This window comes from Actinia tenebrosa, unplaced genomic scaffold (assembly GCF_029948245.1).
Source record: "Actinia tenebrosa isolate PJP-AT-01 unplaced genomic scaffold, QUT_ActTen_1.0 PGA_scaffold7__59_contigs__length_16204524, whole genome shotgun sequence".
NCBI lineage: Eukaryota > Metazoa > Cnidaria > Anthozoa > Actiniaria > Actiniidae > Actinia > Actinia tenebrosa.
Window position 1 is genome coordinate 6,319,194 of NW_028292584.1, and position 21,984 is coordinate 6,341,177.

Sequence of the window (21,984 nt, forward strand, 5' to 3'; positions counted from 1 at the left end):
TTTTCTCGTAACTGTAAGTTCTTAGGGCTGCTACTTTTTGAATTGATATTCTTATTAGCTTGTTTAACGATTCATTAAGTTTTGTATTGCGCAATTGAAAATTCCCCATATTGATAATTGCGCAATATGTGTTTGATAAATTATTATTATTGTTATTATTATTATTATTATTATTAGTGGAATTGAAATTCATATGCTTGATTGGTATCCAAAGGTTGACAAAATTATTGATCATTACTCCATTTTTTTGGCCTAAATTTTATGTTTTACAAAGTTTTTTATAGTACAGTTCTCAGACTTGATAAAGTGCCAGTTCTTGGAGCTAGTCGCCAGATACTGCAGGAATATCATTAGGCACGTCTGCTTTCGTGTTGCCCACAATGACTGATGATAGTCATCTTTTATGATCTAACAGATTCATTGAGAGCATTCTACGAACCAAAACCATGCATATCAATACATCTGATAGACCGTTTTTGAGTTCCAAACTACCGCTGTGTTCCTTGATTACAGTCTCATTTACTCAGAGCTAACCTACTATCAGTGTATAAATATTCTTAATAGGAATGACGTTAGCGTTTTTAAAAGACTGGCTGTTTTCGCTGTCTACACTAATACGATAGGCCTCCGTTTTCAAATGTCTCCACTCTGGAGAGCGTTTTCAAATGTATGCGTTTTATCCTTGCTTCGTCATGCGTTTGTAAATCCTCCAATAGCCGCCTTGGGGGTCAAAATCTCCATCATAACAGTAAATGTTTGGCACTGCCATATGACGCTTCAGTAATCGATGTCTGTCTTGAAGTATGGTCCTTAATTGATTAATTAATTTTAAAAATCCTAGTCTCCCGAGCAGAAATGGTGATATTTGGTCAGTAACGACCAGAGGAACCCGAAGTGCGCATGCGCACTTTTCTTCAGTCAACATATACTTCTAGTTTTAAGTGGGCAAAAAAAAAAAAACCCTCATATTTATCTTTATTACAAAAATTTAAGAAGATAAAATATGACTTGGTTGTTGTCTTACACTATAAGCACACAAGATATAAAAGTGATATTATCACTGAATCAGTTTTATACTCATATAAAAAGTTAAAGAATGATTAACAACTGTATTAATAACTTGATAGTTATACACGTATTTAAAAGAAATGCTGACGGAGCCAACAATAGACGATAAGCAATTCCAGCGGCTTCAGGAATATCTAAAATGACGTATTCTTATTATTCTTGTCAAGAACACCGAGGTTAGTGTTGAAACATAGACGTTTTGCACCATCGCGTGCCCACGCCCATAATACAGCTTGTGCTGCCAGTAGTTTGATGGTATAATTATTGATGGTTTTCACGTCGGCCATGTTGGAGGAACTTAACAAAAGAATTGTCAATGAATTCTTTTTTTATGTCCTCCAACATAGCCGCCGTGTCTTTTGTTATTTAATTCTCTTTGGAATGGTTGAAAACCATCAATAAAATCCCTTTGATCTCGGGAATTGAATTGTCTCTCATGTAAAACGATATTATTGTTCCTGTCATCTGACCTTCTGCCGTCACGTGATGGTGCAAAACCTCAGTATTGCAAGTAGAGAGTAAGCACCTCGATTGTTCATGTTTAGATGTTTACCCATAATTTCGTTCTATCTTCTTTAGCTCCAAAAATCATTTTTGAAGTAATAGGTTTATATGCATGGTATAAAACTCCCACACAAGTAATAATAGTTTCAGTGGGTTTTAACATTATAAAGAACAGAATCGAAACACTAAATTCAAAACCTTCTAAATTATATCGAACCCACTGAGCTGATTTAAAACATGGCACGACTATAACCTAACTCACAGATCGAACCGTTAAACCACCTCTGGGCTAATCTAAGTCAGGGTATGGGTAACTCACAGATCGAACCACGAAGCAGCCTCTGGGCGCTTCGCTCGACTCGTATAAAGTTCTTCTCTCGACCTATTTGCCAATTTACGAACTTTAAGACACTGAAACTTGCTTTTAGCTCCGGGCGTGGCGTGGTGTGGTGTGGCGTGGCGTGGTGTGGTGTGGTGTGGTGTGGTGTGGTGTGACGTGGCGTGGTGCGGCGTGGTGTGGTGTGGTGCAGTGTCGTGTCGTGTCGTGTCGTGTCGTGTCGTGTCGTGTAGTGAGCGAGTGTAGTGTAGTGTGGTTTCACAATCTAGTAAGTTATTAAAATGACTTGTTGCTACAATAAGTAAAGAATTAACATTTCCTTTTGATTCTGCTGCTGTTGAACGTGTGTTAAACGTTTGCTAATCAGACTTGTGTCTGGGGATCCTATTTAATACCCTAAAACCAAGGCCCTAACGATAGAAAAGATCACTAAAACCAAGTCCAAAAAGCCTACTCTTCTTTCGCAGAATTTTCCTTAATCCTGCTATCGTAGTGTTTTTTGAGAGCGTCGATCCATTTGGCTGGGTTGGCTGCCAAGAATGTACTCTTGACTTGTGAAGGAACCGAGCCTTTGACCTGGCAGAGCAGGGTGATCTGGGAACCACCGCTACTGATTGGACGAATCACTAGACCAGAAACTAGGTAATAAAGCCTGTATGAAAACATTAAGAAAGGAAATTTAGTGAGATTTTGACCGAAGGTCTGCACAAATGAATCATGACCATAAATGAAGGGAGTAGCTTCAATCGTTTGTCATGGATTTAACTTGAAAACAATCTCAACTTCAACAGTAACCATTTCCGATAGACTAGCTTACTATAGGATTCATTCACGCATGGGATTGGTCAACCATTTATAGCCGGTAGGATTTTTCAACACAACATGCTGAAGACACGAATTTCTTCTTGCAAATCAACGAAAGACTGAATGAATGAATGACAACCATTACTCACTTGAGTTTTTTGTTTTTGTTGTTGTCGATTTTTGGATGTGCTGTGTTTTTCCAGGCGGACGCGTAGTACTGTTCTTCTAGTCTGTCTTGAATGGCCAAGAAAAGCTCTCTCTTCTTGACAGGACTGCAGGAGAAAAGAAATGGGAATGATTGAAAAATGAGATGCAATTCGCCTCCTGTAAAGTCCATCCCGACGTCCTTGTCGTGGGAGGTGGTAACGGGTGATGCCAGCTAACAGGGCTCTGGCAATATGCATTGGGCCAGCAACCCCATTACATGCATATTATTTAATGCTCCCGAAACTAGCACAAAGGTCGGCCCAAGTGCCAAACAGGCATAAAGGATGATGGTGGTGGGAGAAGCAATACATATAGAGGCTTTGTACCATCACGTGATGGCAGCCATGACTGGCAGGAACATTTGAATCTGGTTTAAATTGGTTTAGATGAGGAAGAGTTTCCCAGAGTTTCCCAGAGAAAAAAAGTCGGGATCTATTGTTGTGCCTTACGTCATGGCTGCCATCACGTGATGGTACAGTGAAACGCCTCTATTTATAATGTTCGCAAAACCCTATTTCAAACGGTAGATTTCCTCACCAATAGACGAGTCTTGATGTATCAATTGTTTCTAATACTGTAACTTTATCGAACGTCTTGTCCCACTCTAGCCTGGAGTCCCAGTCACTAATTATTTCAACAGCTGAAAGAGAAGAAACAATTTCGTTTGTTATAGTTCCAATTTAAAGAATCTAAATTTTGAACATATTTTCTTACCATCACTGTACGGGATGTCATCGAGTGTTATGATGGCCTAAAGAAATAGTAGAACAAATCTCTTGTTAGTTATTTGAAATTTCAAGCTCTTTCATCATTTTAATGCAAAGAGATTAAAACTGGGAATGAAAGATTGGAAGGCAAAAGGAAGAAAGGGACAAACACTCTCAAATATTGATGATGATGATGATAAATTTTATTTACAAGAGGGTGACGTAATAACCCATTGAGTTATCTAACTTACGGCCCCCTCTAACTCTCTAACGTATCATCTAGCTGACACTTTACCAATTCCAAAACCTTATACTGGGTCATAAGTGCATATATATATATATATATATGTTAAAGGCGGCTAAACACTGCCTGAATCACGACCAAGAATGTCTACTTTTTTCTTAGCTTTTTTAATTGCTGGGTTTCAATCAGCTGATAGAACTCTTTGAATCTTATTATCTGCTCCACATGGTGGTCAAACACCAACCACCATGTACTGTCAGCCAGAAAGATAAACTGGGTTTCAATCAGCTGATAAAACTCTTTGAATCTTATTATCTGCTCCACATGGTGGTCAAACACCAACCACCATGTACTGTCAGCCAGAAAGATAAACTGGGTTTCAATCAGCTGATAAAACTCTTTGAATCTTATTATCTGCTCCACATGGTGGTCAAACACCAACCACCATGTAATGTCAGCCAGAAAGATAAACTGGGTTTCAATCAGCTGATAGAACTCTTTGAATCTTATTATCTGCTCCACATGGTGGTCAAACACCAACCACCATGTACTGTCAGCCAGAAAGATAAACTGGGTTTCAATCAGCTTATAATAAAAGTCTTTGAATCACATTACCGCCATTTGCATTGCTACGCGGCCACCCGAGACAAAAATCGCGAACTTTGCAATAGACTGCCGTCAATCAAACACGTTGACGCCATTTACACGCGTTTGGATCGGCCCGGTAGGCCCGGTGAGTGTGGCTCATAATACTTGTAAACAATCGACAAGTTTTGGCGCCTTTTTAATCACACACGCGTGTAAATGATGTCAACGTGTTTGCAAAGTGCACGTCGCGATTTTTGTCTGGGGTGGCCAGCAATGCAAATGGCGGTAACTGCTCCAAATGGTGGTCGATATGACTACTATGTGCTGTCAGCCAAAAAAGAATGCAATTAAAAGCTTGCGATTTAGCTGATGAACATTCTACATGAGACAAGAAATGACGTCAAGTCATTGAATCCAAGCAATACCTTGGTGATTGGAGGACCTCCCTCGTAGGCCTTTCGCGTCCATATCTCAAAGACACGTGTTTTCTTAGTCCTCTTCCACCCTTTGGTACCCGCCTTCTCCCATTCTACCAGCTTGTCAATGTCCTCATCACCTATGGCGTTGATGGGTGTATACAGCTGTAGAGGTGTTTCTTTATCGATCCATGAAGGGAGAGGTCCTTTGTTGTCACTAAGCTTCTCTTCGAAACTGATTTCTAAATTTAAAAAAAAGAAGAAGAAGAATACTGAGTTACATTGACTAAATTTTAGTTCGTCGTGTTTCTGTTTACAGACTCGATCATTTATTACTCTTGGATAGTCTTATTTCAGTGTCAAATACCCATAAATACCAAGGGCAATTCCACGGATATTCAATGGAACGCATGAATATTCTACACAAAATTGAGGCCAACCCTGAGCAGCCCGAGGCTAACCCGCTCGCCTCTTACCAGAGTGACCCGGGTTCGAGTACCGCCGGGCTTGGTGTTGTATATGAGTAGAGCTTTGGTTCTCTCCTGTGCTTGGAGAACCTTTCTCCTGGTTCTCCGGTTTTCCTCCCTCCGCAAAAATCAACTTCTAAATTCCAATTGAAATTTCAGTGGATGAAGAGCCACTCTGTGGAAATGCCACTCGGCTAAATCCTATTTCTTTGATTTATTTAGATTTACGACTCTTAAAACTCCAGTGTATGCGGGCTAAGCTTCGGATCCGCATAATACTTTGACAATGTGATGACGAAATTCTTAGTCAATAAGAGGGCAGACACAAAAAACTGATGTCTATTTGTTTTTTACAATAACAAAACCGATAAAAACTTCTCATTTTTAGTGATCAAACAACCAACGGAAAGAGCGCGTGCTCGTTGACGTCAGCTTTATCTGTCTGTCCTCTTACTGATGATAAAAAATAACCAATAAGAAATTTGTAAGTTATTGTAAAAATATTCATATACTGTATTCAGGTGTCAAATTTGAAAGTGAAAGTTGAAAGAGAAATTGAAGAATGTTTTTTGAATCTTTTACAAAATGTTGAAAGTGTATGTTTAGACTAGTTCGCTCTCGTTATTGTTTTCTACCCAATTTAAAATCATAGCTAGATTTTAGCAATGAAATTTTAACCGTAATATAATAAAATATAATAAAATATAATAAAATATAATATAAATTGACAGGAAGTAATCAAAAAAACTGGTTGTCTCAGTTGCATTGCCTTGACCTTACAAATATTAGTTATTGCTGGGTTTCACTCAGCTGATAAAAGTCTTTGAATCTCATTATCTGCTGCAAATGGTGGTCAAACACTGAGCACCATGTGCTGTTAACCGGAAAGAATTCTATTGAAAACTTGAAAGCTGACAAACTTTCTGCACGAGACAGGAAATGACGCCTAGTGAAACGCAGCAAGAATAACCAATATATTTTGGTTGTTATAATCCCAAATAAATTGTTTATAATAACCAATAATATTATGGTGGTTGTAACACAAAGTAAATCGTTCATAACAACCAATATTTCAACCATTTTAAAACTGGTTGTCTCAGTTGCGTAAATTTAACCAATGTTTTTTGGTTGTTTCAACCAGGCAGCTTTTACAGTGTATATAGGAGTCGTCAATTGGCAACGCGAAAAAAGGAACAGCGAAGCGTATCTTTTACCTTGAGCTGTTTTGACAACAGGATCAATAGCTTTCAAATGATCACAGCAGGCCATAGCAGGATGATAATTGATATTCTCAATACCAAACAACAACCCAACGTCCTCGGGCAGAGTCTGTTGTCTCGCATCAGGCTCTATCGGCTTAAAGAAGTGTGTCCCAGGCCAGCTCACAATGCGAGTGGTTGTGGTGGTTTGGGTGCGATATGTTACTACTTTGGTAACATCGTCATTATATTCATCCACCGATGCAATAGGTGCTCTGAAGCCCTTTGTTTCGACCTTCGACGCCAGTTGATCGTCTTCTTCTAAAATTAACACATGGCAATCAATAAACCGCCGAAAAGGCAAAAGAAAATGGAAAGCGACTAAGAGAATGGAAATCGGAAATCATTAGAATTGTTTGAAAGGAAAAGGAGGAATAATGCTAGCTTAGGAAACTCACCTTCATCAGATGATGACAATGAAGATGTCGAGGAGAGGGAGGACAGGGAAGACAGGGAATCAGTAGAAGAAACCTTTTTTGTCTCGAGAAGGATTCTCTTTTTCTCCCTCTCTGCTCGTCGTTTTGCCTTCTCTTCTTCTTTTTTCTTCTTTTCTTCTGCGCCTTCCTGTCGCTGCTTCTCTTCTCTCTCTTTGATCTTCCTTGCTTCTTCTTTTTTCTTCCTTTCCTCTTCTTCTTCCTTTTCTTTTTTTGCAGCATCATCTCCTTCAGCTTTGATTCTCATTTGGAGCATTATTGCATTGAAATCCTTCTCTTCTTGTTGTCGTTTATCTTCTTCTTCCCTCATCCTTCTTAGTTTTTCTTCTCTTTCTTGTTCTTTCTCTTCCTTTTTTCTCTTCAAATTTAGTTCTTCGTCACCTTCGTCTTTCTTGTCATCATCTACGCTTGATTCCACTATAATCTGTCGAGTGATAGTAACTGTTTCTACACCATCATCGTCCCCTGGGATGGTATCTGTCTTCGTTTCAGTTTTTATGATTCCTGCTGACTGCAATTCTTTTAATTTCTCTTCATATCTTGCCCTAGTTTCTTCGTGCTGCTTGATCATCTCCTCATCTTTCTTTATTTCATCGTCTACTCGTTTTAACTCTTCTTCATCCATTTTCTTCCTTTCCTCAATTTCCGCTTTTTTCTTATCTTCATCCTCTTTCATCTTCTTCTCAAGATCGTCAAGCCTCTGCTGGTGTTCTTCTTCGATCTTCTTCACTTCAAGCTCAACCTTTTTTCTCCTTTCTTCTTCTTCAAGCTCCTTTCTCTTCTCTTCTTCTTCTCTTTTCTTCTGTTCTTCTTCTTCTTTTCTTGCCTCTTCTTCTTCCATTCGTTTCCTTTCTTCCTCTTTGCTTTTTTCTCTTTCTTTACGTTCTTCTTCGAGCTTCTTCATCTCGTCATCGATTTGTTTCTTCTGTTCTTCGATGTCTTTTCTCTTGTCGCCTGTCTGGCTCAAAATGAACTTCACTGCATCTTCTGCTTTGTGCTGTTCTTCTTTATCCTCGGGAACACTTTCTACTTTATCGTCAGTTGTTACAACCACTTGTTCTAAGAAAGCAAACATTTTGAAAATATGGAATATCAAATTCATTTGAATAGAAAATTCCTATCGAGAATATGAACTAAGAGAAGGAATCCCCGTGCCCCATCATGTGCACATTTTGATGCTATTTTTAGAATCATTGATGCTATTTTTAGCTCGTTACCATGCCCGCGCGATAATTATGCTTCCTTTAATGCCTCGTTTTAGGTCACGAAAAGCGACAAAAACACAGGCTTTTGTTTACTGCAAGACTAGAAGCCGCCTACTCTCAAGAAATCAACCAATCAGATTCTTCGCTCAAAATATCTCCAAGCTAAAAATAGCATCAAACTGTGCACATGATGGTTACAAGGTTATATAGGTAGGATTCCTTCTCTTAGTTCATATTCTCTTGTTTCTATTCATTAGATATAAACCACAAGAGGTATTGCTTTCCAAAATTACTAAGATACTTGACTATAGACCCCTTGCAGTACTTTGGAATGCAACTCAATCTGGGGGACAAGTCAATAGGTTCCAAAACTCAGGAGATTGGAATTCTTTTGTTTTGTCCCCCAGATCGAACTGCTTTGACGTCACATGCAAGGGACCTATTTCCATTACATATAGTCAAGGGCCAATCTAGTCGTTATAAATTTTGTAATCAAATGCTTTAGAACCAAATGTTTAATAGCCAAATAGGTGAAATATTAATGATTCAATAATTTTTAGAAATTGTACGAGTTGTCGTATATAATAAAATAATTGTCCAACAAATTAAAAACTACGAACTCCACACAAAAATACTCCATTAAATCAAACGAAGTTTATGCCAATTCAAATTGCCGGCAAATTTCAGAAAAGAATTTAAAAAAGAATTTCGCGTGTCGGGTCTAGAGAATAGCGGGTTTTTATTGGAGTCAAATGGTTCGGTGTAAGTGTTGCTTACCAGTAACGTATGAGACTGTTTTAACTTCAGTACCTCCTATAACAAGAAAGAAAGTTTTCATTTTAATTTTACTAATTTCCTAACGATTTGGAGAAAGGGACATCTCCTGTTTAGCTTGGGCGTAATGTTTTCCCAAATCAGACCACGTATCTCCTCCACAGAGAACCAGAATGCAACAAATGAGATTTTAGAGCAAAGAAAGAAAGGAATAAAGATGTCACCTTCTTTGAGAGGAGCGCCATACACCTCTATCCTGAGACAGGGCCAACAGTACCATTCCACTGGACAGATACGAATGTACCTCGCTACGATGACTTTCTGAAGGTCATTGGTCTTGACGCTGGTGTTGTCCACGTTAGCATCGAATATCTGAGAAAGAAAGAATGAATAAATGAAAATAGGATATGAAAATGAATGAAAAATGGATATAAATAAAAGAGAGAACGAAATAAAGAGAAGATGGCGAGATCTGTAAAAAAGAAGAAGTAAAGAAAGAAAGGAAATATATCGACAGAAAAAACAAGACACTTTATTCTGACACACAAGCTATCCACAGAAAAAAAAATGCAAGACCTAAAAATAGCAGTAATCCGGCTATCCTCACCTGGTTACCATTCTCCTCATGAGTTGTCCACTTGTCCCCATCCTGTGAGTACTCTATTTTGTATTTCTTCACATAATCCTGATTACCACCTGGGTTCCCTTGTGTTGCTATAGAAGTGACACAATGAAGGTCCTCCAAGTCCACTTGTAACCAGCTACCCTCCGCCTCCTTTGCACACCAACCCGCAGTGTTGTTGAGCCTTGCACTAGAGGGTGGAGTGTTCTCAGCGAAGGACGAGGCGGTGATGTTTTCATCCTTGATTTCACTGGATTCCATTCCCAAAGGTTCGCCCTTCAAACCTTCAGTCACTGCACGACGAAAACAAAAAAATTAAAAGAATGTATCTATGTAACAGAGTGCATGCAGTAAAACCATGAAATAAAAACAAAGTTGATGCATGAAAGAGTGTTTCATTCGATGCAATTCCAAACACCAAGAAGTGAGTCGAAAAAACGAGGTGGAGTTTTAACCAACTTCGAGGTGTTTGGATAGAGGATGAAACATGCTTTTAAGTGGCTTGATATGACTTCTCAAACTATTAGTAATTCATGGATAAATTCAAAGTATAAGTTGCCCAAATTTTATGCTAATTAAGATCACATTTTCAAACCTCCTTCACGCTGGTGATTTTCTTTGTTTTGTTCTCATGAATTAATAATAATAACAATAATAATAATAGTAATAATAATAACGATGAAGAGGATAAGGGTGATGATGAGGATGGGAAGATGATGATGATGATGAAGAAAGAAAGAAACAATAATAATGTTGATGATGAAGGGGATGATGATGATGATGACGATGATAAAGAAAGAAAAAAACCTACAGCCTTCTATGATAATGTTGTCTCCAAACATTCCTTCTCTCATCAGTTCTCTTTCTATCATGCCATCATCAGCATTGGTTGCAAGCCATCGGCTACATGGAAACACAACACTTTCTTCGTTCTTCGAATCCTCAACGGTCACCTAGAATGAGGCGACAACAGGTCACTTGCATTATAGTGTAATTTACTACTATTACCAGATTCCATTGCACGCAGTCTTTCGTTCAGTTAATTAGTACCAATTGGTCTTACTATTTCAGGTCACGTGTCATTTGAAAATAAGATTCTTTGCTCTGATTGTATCTATATTCATGTGCCCTCTGATGACCACGCAGCCGTTAAACAAAGAAATGATAATCTAGAGAATGACACGTGGCAAACATTACTGGCGCCCAAGCTAAAAGGGTTTACTGAGTACCTTCTCTGCAGTCGTACTTTCAAATACATAGACATAGATAAACTATTTAGGGAAATAAAGCGGAATACCTTGTCGAGGTACCAGGCTGGCCCCCATCCAGTGTTATCATGGCCGATACGAATCTTGGTCAGCGTACCCAGATATGGACAGTCAAACTTGTACGTGTCTGTCCTGTGATATTAAATCATAAGCAATAATTAGGATTTGCCGTATCGTTTCCCACTCATACGAAAACTGCTCTAAGAAAAGAGTTATTAAGCACAACGAAAGACCCATAAAACAGATCGCAATGTTAATCACATACATTCCACATTCAAAGGTAGTCGAGCCCTCGTTTTCAATTGTCTGTTGTTCAGACTCCCCAGCAGATCCATATAAGGTAAAATAGATATTAGAGTCGGTACCAGCTCCCCACTCATTTCCAGTCAGGATATTTACTGTATAGGTAACATCTGGAAATAGAGAAATTAAAGAAACGTGATTTGTAATATCTATATGGAATACTTCGACGATACGGTCGGCCATCTTGGATTATACAGTAATGACGTCGATTGATATTAACAGATCACCACAAGAGAATACGACAAAAGGTGAATTAAGGCAGCACATCAATCACCTTTACCCATAACAGAACGACAAACACACGAAACTCTATTTATTTTCCGTCATCTTTGTTTGTTTTGCTCTCTGCCAAGATGGCCATCGTATCGTCAAAGTAGTCCATTTTTTCACAGAAGCAACTTCTGGATTGATTAGTATCAGATCTTGGGGGTTGTAAGGGTAGACATCCCCCCCTCCTTGAATCCTATGACATTATTCAAACGCAAAATAAACCCAAAAGTAACTGACACGAGTAAATTTTAGGGTTTCGTTTGGTTAAATTTTACATCCCATAGTGAACTGGTTAATACTCCAGTTTCTAGTTCTCTGTTGCTCAGGATTAGCCTCGATTTTGCGTAGAATATTGACGAGTTCCAGTGAAGGTCCGTGGAATTTCAAAGTGTTTGTATTGTTGAAGTTGTGCATTCTTTACTTTACCGTTGGTATTCGTGATTATTTAGACACTGATACGAGGCTAAGCCTAAGTAACTGAGTCTGTAATCAAGGAACACAGCGGTAATTTGGATTTTGAAAATGGTCTATTATTTGTTTAATTAAATATTCATGCTTCCCTGCTAGCAGAGTCTCCCTCGTTGGCGATTCAATGGCAAAATTCTCTCTGCTAGCAGGGAAGCTTTGTGCTGTAAGTTGTATCCAAGAGGGAAGACATTGTCTTTTACCCTAAGTGATCAATGGTTGTGCCCCCTTTTAAAATCCTAGTTCAGATCACTGTGTACGCCTTACTTACTTTCATGAGGGGAATCAACTTCTTCAACGTATCCTTCTCTCATCAGATCACGTCTTATCAGACCATCTTCACAGTCTGTAGCCAACCATTTGCCACAAGCGAACCCAACGACTTCTCCGGTGCTGTCATCCTCTGCTTCGATCTAAAGTACAATAAATACACTTTATATGAGAAACTAAGGGAAACGGGAAATAGGTTTTGAGATCCTAAGGAAGGATTTGGTATCAGTGAATCAGGGATGGCGTAGTGATAGTGTACCCACACCTGGCACCTCTGGGGTCTCGGGTTTGATCTCTGGACTTGGCATCAGATGTGAGCAGAATTTATGTCTTTTTAGTATAAATACACAGGTGATTATTGAAAATCTAATCACGCGCTGATTGGTCGAGAAACTCAGATTATCACACGACAATCACCTCCAGCGATAATTCAAAATGGCGGCCAGCCGCTTTGTTGTTTTAAATGTGTCTTTTATCATCTTTCTTTTTTTCTTTCCTTTTTTTGAAAGAATCACCTGTGTATTTATACTAAAACAATTATTCACCTCAGGCTCAGTGAATATCGGGAATAACAACCTCAACTTCGTTTCGATTATTTTATTCATTTCGCCTTGTTAAATATTGATTCGACGGTGTCGGTTTCGTGCGTTGGTTCTCTTCTGTGCTTCGAGGGTTTTTCTCCAGGTTCTCCGGTTTTTAATTCCGTCGTACGCGAAAATCGACTCCTTACTTCCAATCCGATCACGGAATGAGGGCCACAGGTTTGATAGGCACTTGCTAAATAAGTCATACCCCCGTAAAGCAAGGACGATTTATCTTGTTATTTTAACTTTATTATTTCCATACCTTGTCCAGGAACCATCCTGGTCCCCAGCCTGTGTTGTCGTGACCAACACGAACCTTGTAAAGTGTTCCCAAGGGTTCACTAGTCTCAATCTTATATGTGTTCTTCCTGAAAGAATTATTATAATCGTTAAAGAAACGTAATCACGTGACTAGAGTGTCGATTAAGGAGGTCACATTAGGCCCCCGACCACACTAAAATAAGTTTAAAAACGCAAGCACTATTATGCGTTTTGGCCTTGTGTCCGCACTAAAACGATCGAAAACGCTCAGCAAAGGTATATCGTATTAGTGTGGACAGCGAAAATATAGGCTTTTGAAAACGCCAACGTCAATTACACTGGCACGTGTTTTTTTCTTAATTAGTGTCGTCACGCAACGCTAACGCCACACTAAGTTAGCGGGAGTGAGCGTTGCGTGACGACACTAAGAACGGTTGCGGGGCAGACTATCTTAGTCTATACATGACTGTATGTTTTATATTACTAAGAACCGTTTGGCACTAGGAGTAATACTTACATTCCACCTTCAAATGTTTCATTTCCTTTGTTTTCGAACTTCTGTTCCCCGGACTCGCCCTTAGTACCATATATGGTAACATGGACGTTAGCATCGGTCCCAGCCCCCCACTCGTTTCCAGTGTAGATGTTGATGGTGTATTGATAAGCTAAAATTATGCATACAAAATATTAAACATGTTATTTACTTTTGATTTGTTTACTTTTGATATTAAATTTAGTGCTAATAATAATTGATGTTGATGATGAAGGTGGTGATGGTGATGGTAATGCAGATAATGATGATCATGATGGTAGTGATGGTGATGATGATGGCGATGAAGAAGACGATGGTGATAGTGATGATGATGATGGTGGTGGTGGTGATAATGATGATGATGGCGATGATATAAATAATGATGATAATAAAGATAAATGTCTATTTTCCTAGGCTTACTCTCGCCCTCTTCCTTCTCCTTGACCGTCATATTGGTCCATGTCAGTTCACGTGATGTTAGCCCGTCATCCTCGTCTGTAGAAAGCCAGCGTTCACACGGGAACTCAAACACCTCACGGCTCTTGATGTCTTCCACTGTTACCTAAATGAAACATAAATGAGACATCTGTTCCGCTTGGTTTTCACCTAGCAACGCAATCATAAACACAAGGACAAGCACAAAAAAGGATTTAAAAAAATGATTGTCACCTTGTGTATGCGATTGCATTGAGCCTGCTTTCATAACAAAATACAGAAAGAGTAATTGGTTTTAACATCAGATTCTTTGCCGCTGTTCGCATTACCATTCGAATTAATCGAAGGGATGAAATTGGAGAACCCGAAGAAAACCCAAGGTAGCAAGAAAGCTCTACTCTCATGTGATACCGAGTCTGGGAATGGAAACAGAAACGCCAGAGCTGAAGTGAGTGTACTACTACTACACCCCCTTGATTCCCTTAATGATGATAGATGATGATGATGATGATGATGGTGACGATGATGATGATAATCAGTGGTGACGATGATGATGATGGTGACGATGATGATGATAATCAGTGGTGATGATGATGATGATGGTGATGATGATGATGATGGTGACGATGATGATGATCAGTGATGATGATGATGATGATAGATAATGGTGATGATGATGATGATCAGTGATGATGATGGTGATGATGATGATGATCAGTGATGGTGATGATGATGATGGTGGTGGTGATGATGATGATAATGATGATGGTTTATTCATTGATACTTGTAACATGTATTATTTTCTTACCTTATTCAAGAACCATCCTGGTGCAGCCCCTGCGCTATCGTGGCCAATAGTGATCTTTTTAATCCGACCCAGATAGGTTTTATTAACGATCTTGAAATGGTCTTTTCTAAGAATAGAAATATATAGCATAATGAATACCTGTTTTAAAATAATTTAGATATAACGCATGCTCCGATTGGTCAAAGACCATGTATGATGAGAGTATCAAACATGTTCATGTCATTTTGTTCTGCACACGCGCTCTCATTTAGTAATAATAATAATAATAAACTTTATTACAGTCTCAAAAGCTTCTTCTAGCTTGGCACACACATTTAAACGTTTATAGGAAACTTAAACAGTTGTTTTCCGTTAATTTAAGGACTTGTCCTTGTCTGGGTTCAGTCAACAGGAAGCATTCTGGTCTAGCTTGGGTACAAACCACACCATATAAGGCATGATGGACAAACTGATCTTTGTACCTCGGCTAGCCCAAGTACAATGCACCATACTCAATATCTCAGAAAAGATCTATGAAAAAAGGGAAGCTCTATGCATTCTTTCGTCGTTAGTCATTACTTTATCAACTCTAAATTCTGCCCCGAAAAAAAAAAGAAATTAAGAAAAAAGAAAAAAAGTATTTTTCTTACGAGTCTCGTTCGAAGTTATTTCCAGAGTTATCAAGAACCCGTTGTCCAGAATCGCCATCTTCTCCATATATTGTCAAAAGAACGTTTGCATCGGTCCCAGCTCCAAAGGCGTCGCCAGTGTAGAGGTCAATCTTGTACGAGTAACCTGGAAATAGTGACAACAAAAACTTAAATAATGCAGGGCTCGAAAAATAAAATAGCTGAGACAGTTTTATTTTTATATTTTTAGCAGGAAAAATTTAGAGTAATTTAGTATCTTGAAGTGGTATTCTATTTTCCATTTCGCAGTTCAAAATTGTGTTAGCCTGTCAGCGGTAAAATTTGACCTGCATTTTGGCCATTGGCACCGCATTATTTTGAACCCTGATAATGACCCAATGGTCATTGGAAAAAAAAATCTGGGTAGGGAAGACTTTAGCCCCAGTGCCTTAATGTCAAGGGCGTGTCCAGGATTTACCACCATGGGGCAAGGGTCACTCCTTACGTACTTCCCTAGTCTCTGTGCAGCCCCCAACTAACAGAGTCTTGGGCCATCGGGTCTCCCATTTGAACAGAGTTAATGCTTGGGTTACATGCAAGCTATCCAACCCCTGCCCCAATAACACATGCACATTACAATTAACTGCCAATGGAAAGGGATATGCACCTAAATGTTGTATGTGGTGAAGATAGAGGGGGAAGGGGAGGGGGGGTGGGGGAGGGGGGTTGAGGGAGGCAGGGAAAATTTAGTTGTGTATCAAAGGCTAAGGTTCGTTGTCAGAGCTAATTAATGTTATATAGTACACTAACCATCTGCTTCTGTCTCAGCACCGTCCACCACAACCTGGGTTGTTTCTTGAACGATGGATGCCATCAATGTCTACAAGGAATAAACAAACCATGCAGTTCATAGATTACTTGGTAAATATTCACCAATACATAAAATGAAATTTCATGACATCACAGACATCATGTTCGATCAAAGTTGTTTATGGTCTGACCAATCCATCATGCTATATGGCTGCTGTTTTACTTAATCTTGATAGTGACTTAAACCATCTTTTATAAGAATTGAGTTTGTTTCTTTTCTTCACATTTTTGAAAAGTTTTCAAGTTGAGTGAAATATCTGACATCATAGATGCCATGTTGGATATAAGTTGTCTTTTTGGTTCAATCTATCAATCTTATACTCATTAATTATTCATGAGCTCATATACCAACCAGGGTTTCTTATTTGTACCATGTGCAGTAGTTTGAAACCCTCATCAAATACGCACCCATTTCAAAGTTCTAGTACTCTAAAATACTTCAAAGTCCTACTACTTGGACTAAAAACAAACATATCAAAAAGAGTATAAGATGTCGTGTCAAATACTCGTCACTGCATTCTGTTGGGGTTTCAAAATCCGAGTGGAATTTCAAATGCTGAGGTGTAGTTGAGGCATTTGATATTCCACAAGGACTTTGAAACCCCAATCATACTGAAAAATCATACTGAAAAATATTGAGAAGAAAGAAAAAATACTATATAACCTCATTCTTTCCCAATTTCCTTATTTTCTTTCTTTTTTTCTTCTCTGTTATTCTCAATATTTTTTCATTCTTATCTGACATTGAATTTTCTTGTTTATTTATCCATGCTATATATATTTTTTCCCATTCATTAAGCTTTGTTATTTTTTGACCCAGCAAGGAAATGGGTCAACGCGGAAAAAATAAATTGCTTTTCATAATCACCACTGTCTAGCAATCTTTAATGAAATCACTGACCACTGAATCTAGCCATGTGGATCAAATCAATATACGACTACTTGATTACATTACAAATTTGCATACTATATTTTCCTTTTTTAAGAAGAATATCTTCTAAAACAGAACCGTAACGTACGATAACGATAACTATAAAGAATATTGTACAGTGTCAAGTTTGAGGCTGCATTGACTCAAAGAAATTCAGTTTATACAGTAATCCCTATAAAATTCTTCCCAAGTAAAAGCTAGTGAATGAATTTGGCTAAATATATAGGTTAGAAATGTTATTCTTATTGATTTTAATACATTTATAATCTAAATAATTTGCGTTTTATATAAAGTGAGCAACATGAATCGTAATATACGAGAGGAACATCAAATGGTTTGACTTAAAACAGGAATTAGGAAAGAAACAATATACACAGACAGATTGATTGGAATATTTTGATATGGAGAATTCAATTCTCGCATATTTTTTTCCCGCTAAAGGACTCAAGCAATATTCTCAGATAATCGTGCAACAGCCGGGGGAGAAACCCGACTTTTAAGGATTTTTAGGATTTTTTTTAGGTTTCGGATACCTCAACTTTTTCAACACGATATAAATAAACATGGGGTTTTGAAGACTGAAGACTGAGGTCACGCAAGTCTCGCGAAATAACAGAATACTCCCAGAAGAATTAAGATTACGAAGATGTAGATTAAGTTAATGATAACATGTACACTTGCATTCCTCGCCAGAAAAATCGATTCATTAACGAGTTCTTATTGTAGTCTTTTAGAACACGAATATTTACAAGAATCACGCCTTGGAAGAGTACACTATGATATTTTGATTGATCGCGGAAAGAATAAATACAGAATTATTCATTATCAATGAGGATTAGTACTAGATTAGGAAACAATAAAAGAGCTCTAAGGAAAGCACTACCAGTAAATTCGAAAATAAATCAGCATGGAAGTAAATCCGAATCAAGAGTTAAGAGTAAATTTAGACAGATATAATATTGTTCATTTGCTTACAGTGTGGCTATTGTTTGGGAGTTATTTTGAGTGGCCAAGTAGAGTCACTTTAGAGAGACCTCCCGTCAAGACCTGAGGATCATAACAGATAAAACTCACCTTAAAAACTAAAGACTAACTTGAATTCTTAACGGTAAATTTAAGAAATACGAAGCTAGAAGCTGATCCTACTCTGGTTTGGATTAATATTCGAATAATTTATCATGACACGACATGCGGAATTGATAATCAATGTCAGGATTGAAGGCGTGCTAGTCAACTAGCATTAGCTAACAATAGTAGATCAAAGTAAACAAAAACTAAATGCTTTCTACTTACAACTCTGATCGAAGATAATTTGAACCACTACAAAATGCTAATTCCTTTATTCATCCAAAGTTCTGCAACTACACGTACACGACTACCAACGCGGACGCATATATTAGTGGAATGCGTGACACAAGCGTTAGCACTAACGAGCGAATCATATTACAGACGTCCGAAACGCTCTGAGGGCTGGCTGAGTCTGAACAAAGCAATAACTTGCCTCCAGGGAATAGCAAACAGTATATCATGCGTGCGTCGGAATCAATTAATACTGTACGAAGTTGAGGAAGGCTGGGTCGAGTGCAGTGCATTGCGGGGCTGTTAAGGGCACCCTGAAACAGTCCCACAATGTACTGTAATACCGACTCGACCCAGTTTTTCCTCAACCTCGGTAAGGCTGTTAATAACTTTTTGAAAGTTTCTATAAATCGATTGGAATTCGTTTTACAAATTGAGAAATCGTCGAGCATTAAACTAAGCTCCTCTAGAACTCAGCCCCATTTGCCAAACTACGCGCGCACTGTGCTTATCGTTGGCAGCAACTCGTACGCGTCTAACCATACTTAATACAGGGGAGTTATTCCCTCTATTAACTAGTACTATGGTCTAACGTGCTGCATGTCCCTGCATTTTGCCGTTATGGGCCACGCACCGTACCACTGTACTACTGGTGCTAAGATTACACGCCCTTCGTTTGCAATTTAAAGCAGTGACCTTTTGTGAAGAAAAACAATCAGGGATAAACAGAAAACATTATTTTAGGCAATTAATAAAAGCACGTCTAGCTTCAACGATCTCTATGTGCTGTCATACACTATAATGTGGTCTATACTTAGATTTTCGATGTTTTTAAATTATATTTATGTTATTTTTATTTATATATTTATTTGTTTACCTAGGCCCTTCTTTCTTTGCGCAGCAAATCCAGGTTGAGAGTGGGGTGGGTAACGGGATCCTTTCTCATCCTATTTGTGTGGAGGTTCTCTTCCAACTTCGTAGCGCCAATCCTCGTATATGTGTGTGTTTATAGAGCAGCTTCCGTGTGATGTGAAGCAGCAAAGCACGCGGCACGGCACGGCACGGCACGGCACGATACTCGGTGTAGATCATTTTTCGTATGACTGTGTAAAGCTCACAGCATAAACACGGTAGTTTCACGGCATGAGATACGCCAGCCCAATCATTGACTGCTCGAGAATTTATTCTCCATCCAATCAAATACCTTGAACACGGCATAAACACGGCGCAGACACGGTCACGGCACAGTCAGACCAATCACATTGCGCGAGAGAGAAATCAGCCAATAAAAATTCTAGAAAACATGAAGGTCACGGCACGGCACGCTTACGGTACTTTGCTTTTCACGGTACAACGCAACTAGCCACAGTGTGCGACATCATTTTCATCAATGAAATTGCATGGACGTCAGTACCGTTACGTTCACGGCGCATAACACGTCCATGATTACTTCCCTTGAATTGTTGAGCTTCGCACAACATTTGCTCTTTACGCACCATCAGAGAATCTTCTTAAATTCTTCGTAAGTTAATAACATGGATATGACTCCGTGGCGCAATGGTAGCGCGTCTGACTCCAGATCAGAAGGCTGCGTGTTCGAATCACGTCGGGGTCATTAATGTTTTTTACTTTAACGGTTATACATAATTTGATATGCAGAATTCGATAATCGCATTTTATCCTGCTCAAGAACGGACAAGTAAAACTTATACCAAACGCTAAAATAGTCGAAAAAACCTCTTAGCTCTAGCCATTAGGGAACCTTTATGATTTGTGCAGTTCTGTCGCTTTTTCTTCAATTTCGAATTCTTACAATTCAGCTGCAGCAAACGGATAAAATGCCAACTAGTTCTCGAGAGGGATATGACCTCTTTATAGTTACTATTTTGCGGTCTCCTAGCTCACCACATATCGTGAAGTTGCGATTTATGCAGCCGTACAAAGTAATATCTAGTGAGAATCCAGCCTTGCGTTTGTTTCTTTTTCCTAATTGCCCTATTTCACTATGACGTCACTGCTTGTTTATGTGGGGGATAGAATCGCCAAATCCAATAGAAAATTCAACAAAATTTGCTCCTAGTAAAATTGTTTAATCTAAAATGGCCTGGTTTTCAGATGTAACATGTGTTAACATATACTAAAAAGTATTCTGAGTGTTTGCTGGCTATTCTACTTCTCTTCGTGGATTGATACGGGTTTTAGAACAATTTTCGCTGAATTTGCGTTGATTTGATCCCCTCCGACGACCATGAACCTTTGCGTTTAAACAACGGATTGTTTTGATGTGACGTCATAGTGAAATAGGGCAATTTAATTAAGAAATTCCATAATCTTTGCACCATCACGTGATAGCAGCCATGACAGGAGGCAGTTTCATTTGAATCTGGTCTAATCTCATCAGTAAATGAGAAAGAATTCAGTTCCCCTAGGGAAAAAGACTCCATTGCTGTGCCTCCTGTCATGGCTGCCATCACATGCTGGCGCTAAGATTACACGCCCTTTATCACCGACCAAGTCAAAGCTTGTCTGAGTAAGTTAGTGACCTTTCGCAAAGAAAAAGCAATCAAGGAAAAACAGGAAACATTAATATTATTTCAGTCTTAATTAAAAACCACGTCTGTCTAACTTAATTAAATCTAGAATATACTTAGTTCTTGATCCTTTTGCACCGTTAAATTTGGTAAACGCGTTATACTAGTTCCAGTTAATGGGGTATTTTTCAGCTATTTCAAAAAGGTTTTCACAACGATATGGAATGAATTTCCCCAAATTTCTTTTGTGCTGACATTATTTACACGTGAATAAAATACTTGTCAAGATTCGTAAACAACTGGGAGCTGAGGACTGACGCCATAGCATTATTATTCGTCCTTTGTTAGCATGCGCAAGCCACTGAACTTTTCTGAGTTAGTAATTAGTGACCTTTCTTGAATAAAGACAACCAGGAACAACAGGAAACATTATTTCAGTTATTGATGACATCATTATTGATGAAAAAAGCGCGCATAACTTTAATGACATCTAGAATGCAATGACGGGTAACCGTGAAGCGCGCGCAATATCACCTGTCAGCCAATAAAATTTTGGACTGGTACCGACAGTAATTTAAGGTAGCCCGAGTACAGCCGCATCCCACCCCTCACCCATATGGGGGAAGGGTAGAAAGCGGCTGTACAAAGGCTATAAGTTAGCTAGGCTGTCACGTCTCAACCATTATTTTTTACCTTTGTAAGTTGAATTTGGTTTATCCATTGATAAATGACTCCGTGGCGCAATGGTAGCGCGTCTGACTCCAGATCAGAAGGCTGCGTGTTCGAGTCACGTCGGGGTCACTATTTCTTTTTGAACAATTAGCGGTGCACGCAAAATAAAAGGCATGCTTAAACTAATGGAACGGTCACTATTTCTTTTTGAACAATTAGCGGTGCACGCAAAGAAAAAGTC

At 38.7% G+C, this 21,984-nt stretch overlaps 1 protein-coding gene and 2 non-coding genes across 6 annotated transcripts; 2 read left to right on the forward strand and 1 right to left on the reverse strand.

The window, feature by feature from the left end:
* Positions 1 to 1,043: 1,043 nt before the first annotated feature.
* On the reverse strand, positions 1,044 to 18,709 carry LOC116306425 (uncharacterized). 4 transcript variants are annotated; one of them, XM_031716493.2, is made up of 22 exons: positions 18,535 to 18,709; positions 18,217 to 18,288; positions 16,251 to 16,320; positions 15,462 to 15,606; positions 14,833 to 14,938; positions 14,010 to 14,151; positions 13,575 to 13,722; positions 13,059 to 13,164; positions 12,214 to 12,355; positions 11,170 to 11,317; positions 10,934 to 11,036; positions 10,448 to 10,589; positions 9,622 to 9,929; positions 9,239 to 9,386; positions 9,018 to 9,053; positions 7,000 to 8,094; positions 6,557 to 6,859; positions 4,885 to 5,117; positions 3,635 to 3,671; positions 3,458 to 3,560; positions 2,863 to 2,985; positions 1,044 to 2,561 (listed from the first exon to the last, which is right to left on the reverse strand). In XM_031716493.2, the coding sequence occupies exons 3-22, from the start codon at positions 16,312 to 16,314 to the stop codon at positions 2,360 to 2,362; spliced, it is 3,834 nt and encodes a 1,277-aa protein (XP_031572353.2). In that variant the 5' UTR covers positions 16,315 to 16,320; positions 18,217 to 18,288; positions 18,535 to 18,709; the 3' UTR covers positions 1,044 to 2,359. The 4 variants fall into 4 exon arrangements, with proteins under 4 accessions (XP_031572353.2, XP_031572350.2, XP_031572351.2 ...); XM_031716490.2 differs by having other exon boundaries at positions 6,557 to 6,862; positions 18,535 to 18,708; XM_031716491.2 differs by lacking the exon at positions 18,217 to 18,288 and having other exon boundaries at positions 6,557 to 6,862; positions 18,535 to 18,708.
* Positions 18,710 to 20,083: 1,374 nt separating this feature from the next.
* Positions 20,084 to 20,155, forward strand: Trnaw-cca (transfer RNA tryptophan (anticodon CCA)). The gene has a single exon. It is a non-coding gene; the product is annotated as a tRNA-Trp (tRNA).
* A 1,645-nt stretch (positions 20,156 to 21,800) lies between these two features.
* Positions 21,801 to 21,872, forward strand: Trnaw-cca (transfer RNA tryptophan (anticodon CCA)). The gene has a single exon. It is a non-coding gene; the product is annotated as a tRNA-Trp (tRNA).
* The last annotated feature ends 112 nt before the right edge of the window (positions 21,873 to 21,984 follow it).

What these genes read in the sequence shown, in the direction of transcription:
- LOC116306425 (XM_031716491.2), bottom strand. Translation starts at nt 16,314, where the DNA reads ATGGCATCCATCGTTCAAGAAACAACCCAGGTTGTGGTGGACGGTGCT. An exon ending in GAGGTCCTCCAATCACCAAG is followed by an intron (nt 3,672 to 4,884) that starts GTATTGCTTGGA and finishes CTATTTCTTTAG; the next exon opens with GCCATCATAACACTCGATGA. An exon ending in TGACATCCCGTACAGTGATG is followed by an intron (nt 3,561 to 3,634) that starts GTAAGAAAATAT and finishes CTTCTCTTTCAG; the next exon opens with CTGTTGAAATAATTAGTGAC.